Source organism: Haliotis rufescens, unplaced genomic scaffold, assembly GCF_023055435.1.
Source record: "Haliotis rufescens isolate VD_foot unplaced genomic scaffold, xgHalRufe1.0.p SCAF_179, whole genome shotgun sequence".
In the NCBI taxonomy this organism is placed as follows: domain Eukaryota; kingdom Metazoa; phylum Mollusca; class Gastropoda; order Lepetellida; family Haliotidae; genus Haliotis; species Haliotis rufescens.
The window spans coordinates 16,471-35,695 of NW_025963867.1; the positions used below are offsets into that span (position 1 = coordinate 16,471).

A 19,225-nucleotide genomic window follows, 5' to 3' on the forward strand; every position below is an offset into this window, starting at 1 on the left:
TTAAACACAGCTTGCCGTTTTACAGCAACACAGAAAACATGCCTTTTATTTGCAATGTGTCTTGATTAACTGCACTAGGAATCCACATAAAGGTGTGGCGATGGCCATCAGTCAGTCCTGTGTCTCAGCCACCAGAGCCTCGTCACTATGCTGCCATCACATTAGCTATTACTGCTGGTCATTCAGCTATTTTGAAAGCCGATCTCATCCATTTACGACCAATTGCTCGAAAACAAGCCATCACATATTACAGAGTTCTAAAGACATTGAATGTGTGTCTACAGATGGACCAAGCTAGTGATTATATAGAGAATCTCACCCAAGTGTCTTTTCATATCAAATATATCAACACGAGTTGATAAAAGCGGAAAAGATTTTGGCACTTTTATCAACGAGTGTTGATATATTTGATATCAAAAGACACGAGGGTGAGATTTTTTTTATCATCCAACATCATTCTTCAAACTTTTTCAGTTTGCAGACAGTAATTAGCAATGTCTTCAGTGTAAAAAGTACTGCTAACAGCTTAAGTAGCAGAGCCATTAGTGATTTCGTTTGATTGTGACATCATGGTAACCAGTGATGTCACAATGGTCTGCAAAGCATTGTGATGCAATTTCATTGCAGCGAAATCTACAGTGTAGATATCGCTTGATCTAATCCATGCTACATATCCTGTGGGAGCCAGTTTTGGATGATAAATTTGCTAAAGTCACAGTAAGTAGTCTGTCTCCCAGACCCTAGACAGTAAAACAAAAGGGCAAGTCTAGATTGCCTCAGCTCTAGGGTCCCTGAAATTAAGGTATGTTCTGGGCTCCATTTGGATTTTATTTATGTTGTAGACATATATTTATTATAAATAAAATAACCTTATTTCTGGGGCTACATAGCTGCTTTATGATCAAAACAAAAATAAAGACCTCAGTTCTTCAGACGTGATGGTCAGCAATGATAAACATAAACTGATGACTCATCAAATTCCCTGAACATGCATGGATGGATGCTCTTGATATCAACCACTGGGATGTATGGTTCAGACTGCCACCATATGCCACACATCAGGAGTAGGCATGTGTGTTGCAGCCTTACCAAGACAGGGACATCAGGAGTAGGCATGTGTGTTGCAGCCTTATCAAGACAGGGACATCAAGAGTAGGCATGTGTGTTGCAGCCTTACCAAGACAGGGCCATCAAGAGTAGGCATGTGTGTTGCAGCCTTACCAAGACAGGGACATCAGGAGTAGGCATGTGTGTTGCAGCCTTACCAAGACAGGGACATCAAGAGTAGGCATGTGTGTTGCAGCCTTATCAAGACAGGGACATCAAGAGTAGGCATGTGTGTTGCAGCCTTACCAAGACAGGGACATCAAGAGTAGGCATGTGTGTTGCAGCCTTACCAAGACAGGGACATCAGGAGTAGGCATGTGTATTGCAGCCTTACCAAGACAGGGACATCAAGAGTAGGCTTCCTTAGTAAGCTTAAGTAATGAATGTGACAATCACAGTAAATTGTGAAACTTGAAGACATGACACATCCAGCCACAATGCTTGAAACTGGTGGTGAGTTGCCCTGACTGAGGAATGAACTCTGTGTACTCCAAGATACATGAGGCAGCACCAGCTGCAGCAGCCGACATTGTTGAGTCGTGTACGACCACATGACCTGGGACAGATGTGGCACTACATCCATCTCCATCCAACTTGACCTGACTGCTGTCACGAGTCCCTCCATGCAGGCATCAGGTTTGGTTTGTTTGTCGTTTAACGCCGCACTCAGCAATATTCCAGCTATAATAATCAAGTCTGGACCAGACAATCCAGTGAATGATATCATGAGCATCGATTCACTCAATTGGGATCGATGACATGCATCAACCAGGTCAGCCAGCCTGACCACCCGATCCCGTTAGTCGCCTCTTATGACAAGCATAGTCACCTTTTATGGCAAGCATTGGTTGTTGAAGACCTATTCTACCCCGAATCTTCATGTAGACACATTTACCCAGCTGGTGTGGACCCAGAATAACCCTGCTTGTAGCTACACAATACAGGGCCTACAGGGCATGTATGAACCACCACACAATACAGGGCCTCTATCACTACAGGGCGTGTATGGAGCACTACACAATACAGGGCCTCTATCACTACAGGGCGTGTATGGAGCACTACACAATACAGGGCCTCTATCACTACAGGGCGTGTATGGAGCACTACACAATACAGGGCCTCTATCACTACAGGGCATGTATGAACCACTACACAATAAAGAGCCTCTATCACTACAGGGCGTGTATGGAGCACTACACAATACAGGGCCTCTATCACTATTATACAGGGCGTTTATGGAGCACTACACAATACAGGGCCTCTATCTCTATTATACAGGGCGTGTATGGAGCACTACACAATACAGGGCCTCTATCACTACAGGGCATGTATGAACCACTACACAATAAAGGGCCTCTATAACTCCAGGGCATGTATGAACCACTACACAATAAAGGGCCTCTATCACTACAGGGCGTGTATGGAGCACTACACAATACAGGGCCTCTATCTCTATCATACAGGGCGTGTATGGAGCACTACACAATACAGGGCCTCTATCACTACAGGGTGTGTATGGAGCACTACACAATAAAGGGCCTCTATCTCTATTATACAGGGCGTGTATGGAGCACTACACAATACAGGGCCTCTATCTCTATTATAAAGGGCGTGTATGGAGCACTACACAATACAGGGCCTCTATCACTCCAGGGCATGTATGAACCACTACACAATAAAGGGCCTCTTTAACTCCAGGGCATGTATGAACCACTACACAATAAAAGGCCTCTATCACTACAGGGCGTGTATGGAGCACTACACAATACAGGGCCTCTATCACTATTATACAGGGCGTGTATGGAGCACTACACAATACAGGGCCTCTATCACTATTATACAGGGCGTGTATGGAGCACTACACAATACAGGGCCTCTATCTCTATTATACAGGGCGTGTATGGAGCACTACACAATACAGGGCCTCTATCACTACAGGGCGTGTATGGAGCACTACACAATAAAGGGCCTCTATCACTACAGGGCGTGTATGGAGCACTACACAATACAGGGCCTCTATCTCTATCATACAGGGCGTGTATGGAGCACTACACAATACAGGGCCTCTATCTCTATTATACAGGGCGTGTATGGAGCACTACACAATACAGGGCCTCTATCACTACAGGGTGTGTATGGAGCACTACACAATAAAGGGCCTCTATCTCTATTATACAGGGCATGTATGGAGCACTACACAATACAGGGCCTCTATAACTCCAGGGCATGTATGAACCACTACACAATAAAGGGCCTCTATCACTACAGGGCGTGTATGGAGCACTTCACAATACAGGGCCTCTATCTCTATCATACAGGGCGTGTATGGAGCACTACACAATACAGGGCCTCTATCACTACAGGGTGTGTATGGAGCACTACACAATACAGGGCCTCTATCTCTATTATACAGGGCGTGTATGGAGCACTACACAATACAGGGCCTCTATCACTACAGGGCGTGTATGGAGCACTACACAATAAAGGGCCTCTATCTCTATTATACAGGGCGTGTATGGAGCACTACACAATACAGGGCCTCTATCTCTATTATAAAGGGCGTGTATGGAGCACTACACAATACAGGGCCTCTATCACTCCAGGGCATGTATGAACCACTACACAATAAAGAGCCTCTATCACTACAGGGCGTGTATGGAGCACTATACAATACAGGGCCTCTATCACTACAGGGTGTGTATGGAGCACTACACAATAAAGAGTCTCTATCACTACAGGGCGTGTATGGAGCACTAAACAATACAGGGCCTCTATCACTATTATACAGGGTGTGTATGGAGCACTACACAATACAGGGCCTCTATCACTATTATACAGGGCGTGTATGGAGCACTACACAATACAGGGCCTCTATCTCTATTATACAGGGCGTGTATGGACATCAGTGCAGTCCTTGCTTCAGGTGTGAGATAGGCATATGAGCACATCAAAGAGGCAACATCCAGTTCAGTGTTATGAAATCATTACTTATGTCAGTCAAGTGTAGGATGTAGGTGAGCAATGAAACCACTTGGCACCAAATCTGTTTGTGGAAGGGAAACTCAACCTTTAGCACTGGTAAAATGTTAATAAGTACAGAGCGACTTCTATGTCCTTGAGCGGTCTTGACACATGTAGGTATAACATATAATCTCTCAAAGTCCAGGGCCCAGTTGCACAAAGCTATCTTAGCGCTAAGGTGATTGTAACTAATGATAGTTGTAGCTCTTAGAGGGCTTTGTACAATGGATCCACGTGATGTCTACCATTTAGACCTTTTTGACTCAAACATATCCCCAAAACAGTTGACATCCCAGGGCTGATGATACAGGTGATAGGTACCTACATATCCCCCAACTGTTGACATCCCAGGGCTGATGATACAGGTGATAGGTACCTACATATCCCCAAACAGTTGACATCCCAGGGCTGATGATACAGGTGATAGGTACCTACATATCCCCAAACAGTTGACATCCAAGGACTGATGATACAGGTGATAGGTACCTACATATCCCCCAACTGTTGACATCCCAGGGCTGATGATACAGGTGATAGGTACCTACATATCCCCAAACTGTTGACATCCCAGGGCTGATGATACAGGTGATAGGTACCTACATATCCCCAAACAGTTGACATCCCAGGGCTGATGATACAGGTGATAGGTACCTACATATCCCCAAACTGTTGACATCCCAGGGCTGATGATACAGGTGATAGGTACCTACATATCCCCAAACAGTTGACATCCCAGGGCTGATGATACAGGTGATAGGTACCTACATATCCCCCAACTGTTGACATCCCAGGGCTGATGATACAGGTGATAGGTACCTACAGTTCTCTGTATAGGACAACAAATACCTGTATGCCCAAGTAGACAAGGGGAGGCCCTTGTCAGGGAACCTGAAGTCTAATTACCTGTCTGTTCATCACAGACACCAGGAGGAATACTTCCACACTCATCACACTGGCACGACATCACTCCTCTAGCCAGATGCTATCTCACTTGGTTCCCTCTTTGTCCAGTCACCCATGTGCAGTCATGCGTGTTCACAAACAACAAATCCAGGAGCCCAGGGGCCCATGACACCACCCTCCATCACCCATCCCCCACAAGTCCTACCAGTATCACTGATCTACCGTAAACAGGAATTATCCAACTATTAAATAAACATGATAAAATCAGCAGCTTCTAAAGTGTAACGGAATCGCATTGTTCCTCCCAGACAACTACCAGAGTCTGTGTGGGGCCCGAATGTAAGGTAGGTGGTCCATGAAATAAGCTTAAATGCTGTTTCCTGTTATGTTCCTCTAGAGCCAGATCTAGGGATTAACTGTTACAGGAGAAGTTGGGTGTTCTTAACCAATGTTTGTTGACATGATTCTCAAGTCACTTTATGCTAAAAACTCCTGCCATTAAGTGAAATCTCCACACTACTCTTTTCATATCTGTGAAGAAACTTGTCCATAAATAAATGCAGAGACTACGTTTGTGATGAAAACATCCCACGGTTACCTCTAGGAGCAGTAGAAGACGATCTGCCTTGGCTGGGACAAACCCTCAAACTGAGTGAGTCTGCCCGAGTCTGCCCAAGTCTGCCGATCTGAGAACCACCACCTGACTTGGCTAATCTCACTCCTGGCCAACAGTCTGACCCAAATAATACAAATAATGTTCCGTGTTATGTGCCAGTGGTAACGGTTTGGCTGTATGTATTTACATGGAGAAAAGGCGTGCATTATACAAAGTATAATACAGTATTAACAGTGATAACTTTCCAAGTATCTACATTTGCATCTTACTGCCATTAGATGACTAACAGATAGCCGACAGTGATGCTCTCTATGGACAAGAACCAAATCTACAGAAGGGCCAGTGACACAGGAAAAGGTGAGATTGCAGCTAACCCTTGTCAGGCCTGTATAAGGTCCTACAACATCCTTGACTGGAATACAGCCATTGTACTCACCCGTACAGGGATATCACATCTATATAATCAGGGTGCGGGGGTGTTTGAGTAATATGTCTCATACATATATCCTTGAAGACCGAACCTCACTATAACTAGATTTACACAATATATATCCTTGAAGACCGAACCTCACTATAACTAGATTTACACAATATATATCCTTGAAGACCGTACCTCACTATAACTAGATTTACACAATATATATCCTTGAAGACAGTGCAGTGTTCCCTCGCTATAGCACTCTTCAATATAGTGCTAACTCAGTTATAGCGCGCGCGTAAAGCATGGCTCCCAAAATTTACATACATTTTATAATAAACTCCGGTTTTCCCTGAGTGCACAATGTTTTCCTCCTACTCATTATCAGCTGGTCACGGCAAGCATGTTACACCGGAAATACCAGTCAACAAAGGTTATAAAAAAGTGTTCATTGTTTATCTGGACTTATGTTTGTTATATATATTATTAATTTCATTCAAAATTTCGGTAGACTGCACAACTAACCAATATTTACAGCAACTACGGTCAGATTACTGCTATTGATGCCTTGAAATGAACTTTAGTTGCAAGAGAATGGATTCACATCATAAATGCCTTAGTTTGACTTGTTAAAATTCAAATTCGAGGCAGTTTGACTGTTAAATGTAAACATAACGTTTTTGCAATCAAAATACATGTAGCGCTGGAAGTCGGTGACTGGTCAAATTGTTCCATATGTAAAAATATCCGGCAATAGTAATCACCTGTACCAAAGTTCTATGCTTATGATTCTTATAATGTTAAATATTTTCAGTAAAAGCTGCAACGAAAATAACACGATATTGGAATATATTATTCCTGATAAAATAATAATTTCAGATATAACTTCTTCCAACTTTTGCATCAAAATTTATTGAAGTTGTATCATTGGGTACTTTTTAACTCAATCACCAGTAGATTGGGAGGAAACGTGTGCACAGCTGATTGCTATTTCCGGCTTAGTTTACGAGAAAATACACACGGTAATCTTAATCTCTGCATAAAAACAATGCTTTGGAGAGCAGGACATACATTTTGAATGGTAAATCATCATGTCCAGTGATGGTGCATGTCAAACTGCATATATTTATTGACCAAGTTTGTTATACCTGTTTGTTCACCTGAATTTCAAAAGCGCATAACACTCAATAAATCTTTTTTTACACTATGAATAATAAACAACTACTATTCTAAATTTTTTTTAAACTCTGAAACCTGCAACATAGATCATGCAAGGTAGGCAGAGCATTACTGTTTTGTTGGTCACCTTGTACCCCCTACGACTCCACCTCGACTTAACCGCTGATCGTCTATAATGCTCATCACGCTCATCAATTATTTGGTCCCCAAGATAATGTTGTACTGAGGGATCACTGTACCTCAGAATTACTGAAGGTGCACAAATATATATCCTTGAAGACCGTACCTCAGTATTACTGGATTTACATAAATATTTATCCTTGAAGATCGTACCTCAGTATTACTAGATTTACACAAATATATATCCCTGAAGACAGTACCTCAGTATTACTAGATTTACACAAATATATATCCCTGAAGACAGTACCTCAGTATAACGTGATTTAAACAAATATATATCCTTGAACATCGTACCTCAGTATTACTAGATTTACACAAATATATATATCCTTGAAGACAGTACCTCAGTATTACTAGATTTACACAAATATATATATCCTTGAAGACAGTACCTCAGTATTACTAGATTTACACAAATATATATATCCTTGAAGACCATGCCATATATTAAAGAATTAACACAAATATCTATACATTGGGCATATGTACCCATGTATTTGATGTACTGCTGGTCTAAGTCTACCTGCAGTGCACACAACTGTTAGTCTGAGTATAGCAGCATGGAGTACCTACCTCCACATCCCGTCGTGAGGAGCCTCTGGTCAGCCCCGTGTGAGCCTCGACCTCCCCCAGCCCACACACCAGTGTGATGTAACACAACTAGCAGTGTTGTCATTACCTGTCAACGTCGGACAACAGGGGCTGTCACCACCAGAACCTGGAGATCACTCAGCACAGACTGGCAACATTGGCGGCCACGCTGGGGAAAGGTCACATGTCCTACCTCGGTTGTCAATACATGTGATAATCACATTACACAAGAACTTCTTGTGTCACATAGAAAGGGATTTCAAATGAAATGACACATAACTGTTTGAATGCACTCAAATGCACTTCCCAACATGCAGGGTCTGTTTCATATAGGGATCAGCCTAGCCTGCATGGATGGGTGACACTATGTCCCCTCAGTGCAGGTGTCCCAAAGTAAACACCACATGTGTAAATCACTAAGAACAGTTGTCTTCACTCACAAGTTATTACCTGGGAAGGTTGTGAATCATACACACACTCGCGCAGTCCGTTTTCCCTGAGAATTCAGCACATAAGATAAGATATCAATCACGTGTGCTAGCTGCAGGTGAGTGTGGACGGGGTGAGACCGGTGTCAGTGTGGGGACAGTGGGGTGGGTGTCCGTTTTGGATGGATGTCAATGTAGGGTGGGACAGGTGTCAGCATGGGGTGGGGTGGGGTGGGGTGGGGTGGGTGTGGGGTTGGCCCCGTCAGTGTGGGGATGGGTGTCAGTGTTGGGTTGGGTGGGGTGCTTGTCAGTGTTGGGTGGGGTTGGTGTCAGTGTGGGGTTGGATGGGTGTCAGTGTGGGATGGGGTGGGTGTCAGCGTGGGTAGGGTGTCAGTGTGGGGTGGGACAGGTGTCAGTGTGGGGTGGGTGTCAGTGTTAGATAGAGTTGGTGTCAGTATGGGGTGGAGTTGGTGTCAGTGTGGGGTGGGGTAGGGTAGGGTGGGTATCAGTGTGGGATGGATGTCAGTGTGGTGTGGGGAGTGTTTCAGTGTGGGTTTGGGGTGTGTATCAGTGTTGGGTGGGTGGGGGTTTGCGTCAGTGTTGTGTGTTGGGGGTCAGTGTGGGTGGGGGTGTGTGTCAGTGTGGGTAGGGTTTGCGTCAGTGTTGGGTGGGTGGATGTCAGTGTGGGTGGGGGTGTGTGTCAGTGTGTGGTGGGATGGGTGTAAGTGTGTGGTGGGATGGGTGTCAGTGTGTGGTGGGGTGGGTGTCAGTGTGTGGTGGGATGGGTGTCAGTGTGTGGTGGGGTGTGTGTCAGTGTATGGTGGGGGGGGTGTCAGTGTGTGGTGGGATGGGTGTCAGTGTGTGGTGGGATGGGTGTCAGTGTGTGGTGGGGTGTGTGTCAGTGTGTGGTGGGGTGGATGTCAGTGTTGGGTGGGTGTGTGTCAGTGTGGGTGGGGGTGTGTGTCAGTGTGTGGTGGGATGGGTGTCAGTGTGTGGTGGGGTGGGTGTCAGTGTGTGGTGGGGTGGGTGTCAGTGTGTGGTGGGATGGGTGTCAGCGTGTGGTGGGATGGGTGTCAGCGTGTGGTGGGATGGGTGTCAGTGTGTGGTGGGATGGGTGTCAGTGTGTGGTGGGGTGTGTGTCAGTGTGTGGTGGGGTGTGTGTCAGTGTGTGGTGGGATGGGTGTAAGTGTGTGGTGGGATGGGTGTCAGCGTGTGGTGGGATGGGTGTCAGTGTGTGGTGGGGTGTGTGTCAGTGTGTGGTGGGGTGTGTGTCAGTGTGTGGTGGGGTTTGCATCAGTGTTGGGTGGGTGGATGTCAGTGTGTGATGGGATGGGTGTCAGTGTGTGGTGGGGTGTGTGTCAGTGTGTGGTGGGGTGGGTGTCAGTGTGGGTGGGGGTGTGTGTCAGTGTGTGGTGGGATGGGTGTCAGTGTGTGGTGGGATGGGTGTCTGTGTGGTGGGGTGTGTGTCAGTGTGTGGTGGGGTGTGTGTCAGTGTGTGGTGGGGTGTGTGTCAGTGTGTGGTGGGATGGGTGTCAGAGTGTGGTGGGGTGTGTGTCAGTGTGTGGTGGGATGTGTGTCAGTGTGTGGTGGGGTGTGTGTCAGTGTGGGTGGGTGTGTGTCAGTGTGTGGTGGGGTGTGTGTCAGTGTGGGTGGGTGTGTGTGTGAGTGTGCGGTGGGGCAGGTGTCAGTGTGTGGTGGGGTGGGTGTCAGTGTGTGGTGGGGTGTGTGTCAGTGTGTGGTGGGGTGTGTGTCAGTGTGTGGTGGGGTGGGTGTCAGTGTGTGGTGGGATGGGTGTCAGCGTGTGGTGGGGTGGGTGTCAGTGTGTGGTGGGGTGGGTGTCAGTGTGTGGTGGGGTGGGTGTCAGTGTGTGGTTGGGTGTGTGTGAGTGTGTGGTGGTGTGTGTGTCGGTGTGAGGTGAGGTGAAATTGTGTTTAACGTCGCGTCCAAGATTATTGCACTTATATAGCGACGTGCATGCACGTGTATGTGTGTGTGTGGCTGCTTGTACTAGTCCGGACTGATGCCGATTTATAGTGCTAGCTCACTGAGATACCATGCCGCAGTTTAACATGAATACCCCACTCAGACACAGTATACTGACTCCGAGCCGACCAGTCCTTGTTTTAGCCCCTTAATGCCGAACGCCAGACAGGGTAACAACAAGTACAATCTTTCAACGTCTTTTTGTATGACGCGGCCCGGGATCGAACCCTGGACCTTCCGCTCTCCGGGCGGACGCTCTACCACAAGACCACGGAGGCGGTCGTGTGTCGGTGTGGGTGGGTGTGTGTGTGAGTGTGCGGTGGGGTGTGTGTGAGTGTGTGGTGGGGTGGGTGTCAGTGTGTGGTGGGGTGTGTGTCAGTGTGTGGTGGGGTGTGTGTCAGTGTGTGGTGGGGTGGGTGTCAGTGTGTGGTGGGATGGGTGTCAGTGTCTGGTGGGGTGGGTGTCAGTGTGTGGTGGGGTGGGTGTCAGTGTGGGTGGGGGTGTGTGTCAGTGTGTGGTGGGGTGGGTGTCAGTGTGGGTGTCAGTGTGTGGTGGGTGGGTGTCAGTGTGTGGTGGGGTGGGTGTCAGTGTGGGTGTCAGTGTGTGGTGGGGTGTGTGTCAGTGTGTGGTGGGATGGGTGTCAGTGTGTGGTGGGATGGGTGTCAGTGTGTGGTGGGGTGTGTGTCAGTGTGTGGTGGGATGGGTGTCAGTGTGTGGTGGGGTGGGTGTCAATGTGTGGTGGGGTGGGTGTCAGTGTGTGGTGGGGTGTGTGTCAGTGTGGGTGTCAGTGTGTGGTGGGATGGGTGTCAGTGTGTGGTGGGGTGTGTGTCAGTATGGGTGTCAGTGTGTGGTGGGGTGTGTGTCAGTGTGGGTGTCAGTGTGTGGTGGGATGGGTGTCAGTGTGTGGTGGGATGGGTGTCAGTGTGTGGTGGGATGGGTGTCAGTGTGTGGTGGGGTGGGTGTCAGTGTGTGGTGGGGTGTGTGTCAGTGTGGGTGTCAGTGTGATGTGTAGAGTGAGTGAGTGAGTGAGTTTGGTTTTACGCCGCTTTTAGCAATATTCCAGCAATATCAGGCGGGGGACACCAGAAATGGGCTTCACACATTGTACCCATGTCGGGAATCGAACCCGGGTCTTCGGCGGACGAGCGAACGCTTTAACCAATAGGCTACCCAACCGCCCCTGATGTGTAGAAGATACAACAACCAAGTCAGTGGCACGTGTTAGTCTCCTCTCAGTATGATGGTCTCCCTTGCTATATCAGTATATGCTCTTCTCAAGCAAACCCTAGAATCACATTTTCCATAACATCAATCTGCAACAGCTAATAATCAATATCAGATTATCATGTCTCAAATCCATCTCCAGTCTTGCCTGGCACCACATGCTGCTCACACAAGATATCGATGCCTTCTGCTTCAACCAATCAGAGGCCATGTCAGTTATACTTACAGTCATTTCATAATTAGGACGTGGACATTTATTTACATATTTTTTCAAAATAGAATCAGTGCCAGAATTTAGACACATACTTTCTAAATTTTTGAAAGACATGAAAAATTCCCTGAGGAAGGCAAAACAAATTTAGCCTGGAAGCTGATAATTTCAGGTTGGTGAGATCGATACAGGGTTATTTATCTGTCTACAGCCCAGCAGAGGCTGTGCCGTGATTGCTCACTCGCAAGCCAGACTCATCTGCACATGAATGGCAATAATATATCATGTTCACTGTGCGGAGATTTTATTGACCATACGTCTCTCAGTAAATAACAAGGGTTCGATAAATGTCTCCCCACGAGCTCCCTGCAGTGCCGTGGTTGGCCAAATTAATTAGATAGGCGATCTGCATGTGTAGCAATAGCTGGGCCACCAGACATGGCACCCAGCCTCCTTCTGATGCCTTCATTGAGAAGCAAGTTCCACACACAAGAAATCTATAGTCCTGCCAGTCACTGCTTACTGCCACGGCCTTATGGGTAATTTTTGCTGCCACCCTCTCCTTGACCCTTGCAGGAGGTTGCCATGGAAACTGACATTTAAATGTTATGTGCAGAGTGAGTATTGATCGTGGATGTCTCTTTATCCATGTAGGGGGGACATCACAGGATGTCACGGAACTGTTCGTCTCAGCTACAGGTGGAACACACCAGGAGCTACCGGTTCCATCACCAGACAATCACGACGCCATCACATCCCCAGACAACCATATCACCATCACATCCCCAGACAACCATATCACAATCACATCCCCAGACCATCACGACGCCATCACATCCCCAGTCCACCACATCGCCATCACATCCCCAGACCACCACATCGCCATCACATCACCAGAAAACCATATCACCATCACATCTCCAGACCACCACAAACCATCACATCCCCAGATCACCACATCACCATCACATCCCCAGACCACCATCACATCCCCAGACCACCAGATCACCATCACATCCCCAGACCACCATCACATCCCCAGACCACCAGATCACCATCACATCCCCAGACCACCATCACATCCCCAGACCACCAGATCACCATCACATCCCCAGACCACCAGATCACCATCACATCCCAAGACCACCAGATCGCAATCACATCCCAAGACCACCAGATCACCATCACATCCCCAGACCACCACACACCATCACATCCCCAGACCACCAGATCACCATCACATCCCCAGACCATCATCACATCCCCAGACCACCAGATCGCCATCACATCCCCAGACCACCATCACATCCCCAGACCACCAGATCACCATCACATCCCCAGACCACCATCACATCCCCAGACCACCAGATCACCATCACATCCCCAGACCACCAGATCGCCATCACATCCCCAGACCACCAGATCACCATCATATCCCCAGACCACCAGATCACCATCACATCCCCAGACCACCACAAACCATCACATCCCCAGACCACCACAAACCATCACATCCCCAGACCACCAGATCACCATCACATCCCCAGACCATCACAACACCATCACATCCCCAGACCACCAGATAACCATCACATCCCCAGACCACCAGATCACCATCACATCCCCAGACCATCATCACATCCCCAGACCACCAGATCGCCATCACATCCCCAGACCACCAGATCACCATCATATCCCCAGACCACCAGATCACCATCACATCCCCAGACCACCATTACATCCCCAGACCACCAGATCGCCATCACATCCCCAGACCACCAGATCACCATCACATCCCCAGACCACCAGATCACCATCATATCCCCAGACCACCATCACATCCCCAGACCACCAGATCACCATCATATCCCCAGACCACCAGATCACCATCACATCCCCAGACCACCACAAACCATCACATCCTCAGACCACCACAACATCTTCAGACCATCACAACACCAGACCATCACATCCATAGATCATCACAACACCATCACATACCCTGACCACTGATGACTGTGACATATCTTCACCAACATGTACTGCTATCATTGTGTGGTACTGTGACATATCTACATCAACATGTACTGCTATCATTGTGTGGTACTGTGACATATCTTCACCAACATGTACTGCTGTCATTGTGTGGTACTGTGACATATCTTCACCAACATGTACTGCTGTCATTGTGTGGTACTGTGACATATCTTCACCAACATGTACTGCTATCATTGTGTGGTACTGTGACATATCTTCACCAACATGTACTGCTATCATTGTGTGGTACTGTGACATATCTTCACCAACATGTACTGCTGTCATTGTGTGGTACTGTGACATATCTTCACCAACATGTACTGCTATCATTGTGTGGTACTGTGACATATCTTCACCAACATGTACTGCTATCATTGTGTGGTACTGTGACATATCTACACCAACATGTACTGCTGTCATTGTGTGGTACTGTGACATATCTACACCAACATGTACTGCTGTCATTGTGTGGTACTGTGACATATCTTCACCAACATGTACTGCTGTCATTGTGTGGTACTGTGACATATCTTCACCAACATGTACTGCTGTCATTGTGTGGTACTGTGACATATCTTCACCAACATGTACTGCTATCATTGTGTGGTACTGTGACATATCTTCACCAACATGTACTGCTGTCATTGTGTGGTACTGTGACATATCTTCACCAACATGTACTGCTGTCATTGTGTGGTACTGTGACATATCTACATCAACTTGTATTGCTGTTATTGTGATTGGGCTGTGACATCTCTTCACCAACATGTTCTGCCCTATCACTGAGGCCTGCCGACCAACCAGCTACAAGCTGTAATCCGCCTGTCTAATCACATGAATGAATTCCCTTGTTCATCTGTGAGCCTTGACTGAATGACTCCAGCAACGGACAATTTCTGATCAATAACTCCACCAGAAATGGACAATGCTGTAAACAAGCCCAGGCCATTCCCCTGTGAGGACTTGCAACACATTATTAGGCAATAACATCATGCTCTTTAGCTTGTGTGTGTGCTAGTGTTTGTGTGTGTGCTGGTGTGTGTGTGTGGTTTGTGTGTGTGTGAGTGTGTGCGTGAGAGTGTGTGCTCGCTGGTGTGTCTGTGTGTGTGTGTGTGTGTGTGTGTGTGCGTGCGTGAGTGTGTATGTGTGTGTATTCAAGCACATTGAGATGAAATCAGACACCATGGATCAAACCAAAGGTGGGAACTTCTGGGATCAAACCTGACACAATAGGAAGCCAAATCATGTACAAGATGCTGTACAATCAGGCATGAAAGGGTAACAAACCTGACACAATAGGAAGCCAAATCATGTACAAGATGCTGTACAATCAGGCATGGAAGGGTAACAAACCTGACACTGATGTCAGAAGACATGTTCCAACAGAATCCAACACAATCCGACACAAACAAATCAGATGCAAGGAACGAATTGAACATGAGAGAAGGTATCAAAGCTTATCAGACAACAGTGAGTTCACTGTGTCAAATCAGTGAGAAAGGCTAAAGCAATCGTGAATCTGACAAAAGGGGTATATCATGAACTGGCTGAACACCTCTATCTGGCCAGCAGATGACACAGTGATTAATAGTTCTCCCTTCATGACAGGAAATAAGCCACCATCCAACTGCTATTGTTTTGGCACTATCATAATGAGAGGCCAAGGAGATTTCCTATTTAACAACAATGAAATATTGATGTAAGTAATACATATTATGGCTCTAAGATGCTTCATAGAATCTGCATCATCATGACACAAATCTGTGAATAGCGGGTATGTTGGCCTCACATCAACTCAAGTTGGCTGGGATATACACCCATTTAACAGCTGAAAACAAATTCTGTGATTCCTTTGTGTTTTGTGTTATGCACAAATGTGATCCATGTTTGTGTCTGACTAGGTCCAGGTCCAGCGTTGAAGCAGACTCTGTCATGTCAGCATTGTAGCCGTATGCACCAGTAAATGAGGGGAACGTAAAATCTTACCTTCAGGATGAGGTCTGTGGTTCTGCATCTAGAGCCAGCTGGCAACCATGTAGCTGAATCACATCTCGAAATCAAGACACTTATTCTGCTATAAGTGTATATGATACATGTAAATAACACATTTAAATGTACAAAACAAACAAAAGATTTTCCTGAAAGAAAACATGGACATAAAACATGAGAGAAGTCTGAGCACGAAGAGCAAACCAACATCACCAACACATGTAACAATACTACACAGGCAAACATACCAATATTGGTTTCAACATACTGAGTTTGTGCATCTGATCTTAATTGACAGCCATATCTATCTGGCTGGGCAATTTCGGGTAATCAAGGATAATCCTAAAAGGTTCTGAGGTTGGATCACTGTCTTCTTTTTGACAGTGAGTGACCATGGTTTTACAATGGGTTTAGACCTATTCCAGCAATATCATGGCGGGGGAGACTGGAAAATGGGCTTCACTCATTGCACCCATGCGGGGAATCCAACCCCGTTCTTTGGTGTGACGAGCGAATGCTTTAACCACTAGGCTACCCAAGCACCCAGTGTTTGGACAGGAAACGGGCAGCAGTGAAGGATGTTTGTAAAACATCATTGATTGAAATGTACACCTTCATGTTGACCACCAAGACTAGTGACTTGGGTCACATTGCTAGGTGGATGTTATAAAGGTCAGATCACTGAAGGTAAAATGTGAGACCAAATATGGAACATGTTTGACTGTGAGTGATGGGACATGAACATGTATGTTCTACTGTGTGTTTGGCGACTAAGTGTATGTTTGACTCTGTGTGTTTGGCGACTAAGTGTATGTTTGACTCTGTGTGTTTGGCGACTAAGTGTATGTTTGACTCTGTGTTTGATGACTAAGTGTATGTTTGACTCTGTGTGTTTGGCGACTAAGTGTATGTTTGACTCTGTATGTTTGATGACTAAGTGTATGTTTGACTCTGTGTGTTTGGCGACTAAGTGTATGTTTGACTGTGTGTTTGATGACTAAGTGTATGTTTGACTCTGTGTGTTTGGCGACTAAGTGTATGTTTGACTATGTGTGTTTGGCGACAAAGTGTATGTTTGACTGTGTGTTTGGCGACTAAGTGTATGTTTGACTCTGTGTGTTTGATGACTAAGTGTATGTTTGACTGTGTGTTTGGCGACTAAGTGTATGTTTGACTCTGTGTGTTTGATGACTAAGTGTATGTTTGACTCTGTGTGTTTGGCGACGAAGTGTATGTTTGACTATGTGTGTTTGGCGACAAAGTGTATGTTTGACTCTGTGTGTTTGGCGACTAAGTGTATGTTTGACTGTGTGTGTTTGGCGACTAAGTGTATGTTTGACTGTGTGTAAGAAGTAAGAAAGAAGGCCTGCCTTTGCTGCCCCAAGTGGGTTGAGCACCTTCCGCTCCCCTTTGGCTGCCGCCAGTCGCTGGGCTTCAAGGAGAGCCTGACCCTGTTTCTCAATCTTGCCATGGCTCAGCTTACGCACAGGGTTTGTCAACCATTTCCTGAAAACATACAACTCCAAGTGAACGGGGCTTAAAAACATACCCAGCAATATCATGGCTTTACCAGGTACACTGAGAAGTTTGGCAGATATTTACAGAATCTATTCCTGGTGTCAAGTAACTCTAAATCAGTCACACCATTTACAACTGTATTGTCTGTCATGACAATAAGTATTTGAGACTCATATAGCCCAGGCATGTTGTACACCCAATGCATGTAGTACACAGTATGTGATACATCCTCATATATCCTAGGCATGTTGTACACCCAATGCATGTAGTACACACTATGTGATACATCCTCATATATCCTAGGCATGTTGTACACCCAATGCATGTAGTACACCCAATGCATGTTGTACACCCAATGCATGTAGTACACCCAATGCATGTAGTACACACTATGTGATACATCCTCATATATCCTAGGCATGTTGTACACCCAATGCATGTTGTACACAGTATGTGGTACATCCTCATATATCCTAGGCATGTTGTACACCCAATGCATGTAGTACACACTATGTGATACATCCTCATATATCATAGGCATGTTGTACACCCAATGCATGTAGTACACCCAATGCATGTTGTACACCCAATGCATGTAGTACACCCAATGCATGTAGTACACACTATGTGATACATCCTCATATATCCTAGGCATGTTGTACACCCAATGCATGTTGTACACAGTATGTGGTACATCCTCATATATCCTAGGCATGTTGTACACCCAATGCATGTTGTACACAGTATGTGGTACATCCTCATATATCCTAGGCATGTTGTACACCCAATGCATGTTGTACACACTATGTGATACATCCTCATATATCCTAGGCATGTTGTACACCCAATGCATGTTGTACACAGTATGTGATACATCCTCATACATCCTAGGCATGTTGTACACCCAATACATGTAGTACACAGTATGTGATACATCCTCATATATCCTAGGCATGTTGTACACCCAATACATGTAGTACACAGTATGTGATACATCCTCATATATCCTAGGCATGTTGTACACCCAATGCATGTAGTACATAGTATGTGATACATCCTCATATATCATAGGCATGTTGTACACCCAATGCATGTAGTACACACTATGTGATACATCCTCATATATCATAGGCATGTTGTACACCCAATGCATGTAGTACACCCAATGCATGTTGTACACCCAATGCATGTAGTACACCCAATGCATGTAGTACACACTATGTGATACACCCTCATATATCCTAGGCATGTTGTACACCCAATGCATGTAGTACACACTATGTGATACATCCTCATATATCCTAGGCATGTTGTACACCCAATGCATGTTGTACACAGTATGTGATACATCCTCATATATCCTAGGCATGTTGTACACCCAATGCATGTTGTACACAGTATGTGATACATCCTCATATATCCTAGGCATGTTGTACACCCAATGCATGTTGTACACCCAATGCATGTAGTACACCCAATGCATGTTGTACACCCAATGCATGTAGTAAACCCAATGCATGTTGTACACACAATGCATGTTGTTCACACTATGTGATACATCCTCATACATCCTAGGCATTTTGTACACCCAATACATGTAGTACACAGTATGTGATACATCCTCATATTTCCAAGGCATGTTGTACACCCAGTGCATGTTGTACACACTATGTGATACATCCTCATATATCATAGGCATGTTGTACACCCAATGCATGTAGTACACCCAATGCATGTTGTACACCCAATGCATGTAGTACACCCAATGCATGTAGTACACACTATGTGATACATCCTAATATATCCTAGGCATGTAGTAC

General features: G+C 45.8%; 2 protein-coding genes across 5 annotated transcripts in view; one reads left to right on the top strand and one right to left on the bottom strand.

Annotated features, from left to right (window-relative positions):
* The first annotated feature begins 12,396 nt into the window (after positions 1-12,396).
* Positions 12,397-13,874, top strand: LOC125381404 (protein TRACHEARY ELEMENT DIFFERENTIATION-RELATED 7A-like). The gene is made up of 2 exons (XM_048397923.1): positions 12,397-12,400; positions 13,222-13,874. Exons 1-2 carry the CDS (start codon positions 12,397-12,399, stop codon positions 13,872-13,874), a joined length of 657 nt encoding a protein of 218 aa, XP_048253880.1.
* Positions 13,875-16,986: 3,112 nt separating this feature from the next.
* Positions 16,987-19,225, bottom strand: part of LOC124150334 (triple functional domain protein-like) — a 110,049-nt gene continuing 107,810 nt past the window's right edge. For all 4 annotated transcript variants that reach the window (XM_048397922.1, XM_048397919.1, XM_048397921.1 and 1 more), the window contains exon 38: positions 16,987-17,393. In XM_048397922.1, coding sequence (XP_048253879.1) covers positions 17,015-17,393 — 379 coding nt within the window. In that variant the 3' untranslated portion in view covers positions 16,987-17,014. The remainder of the gene's footprint in view (positions 17,394-19,225) is intronic.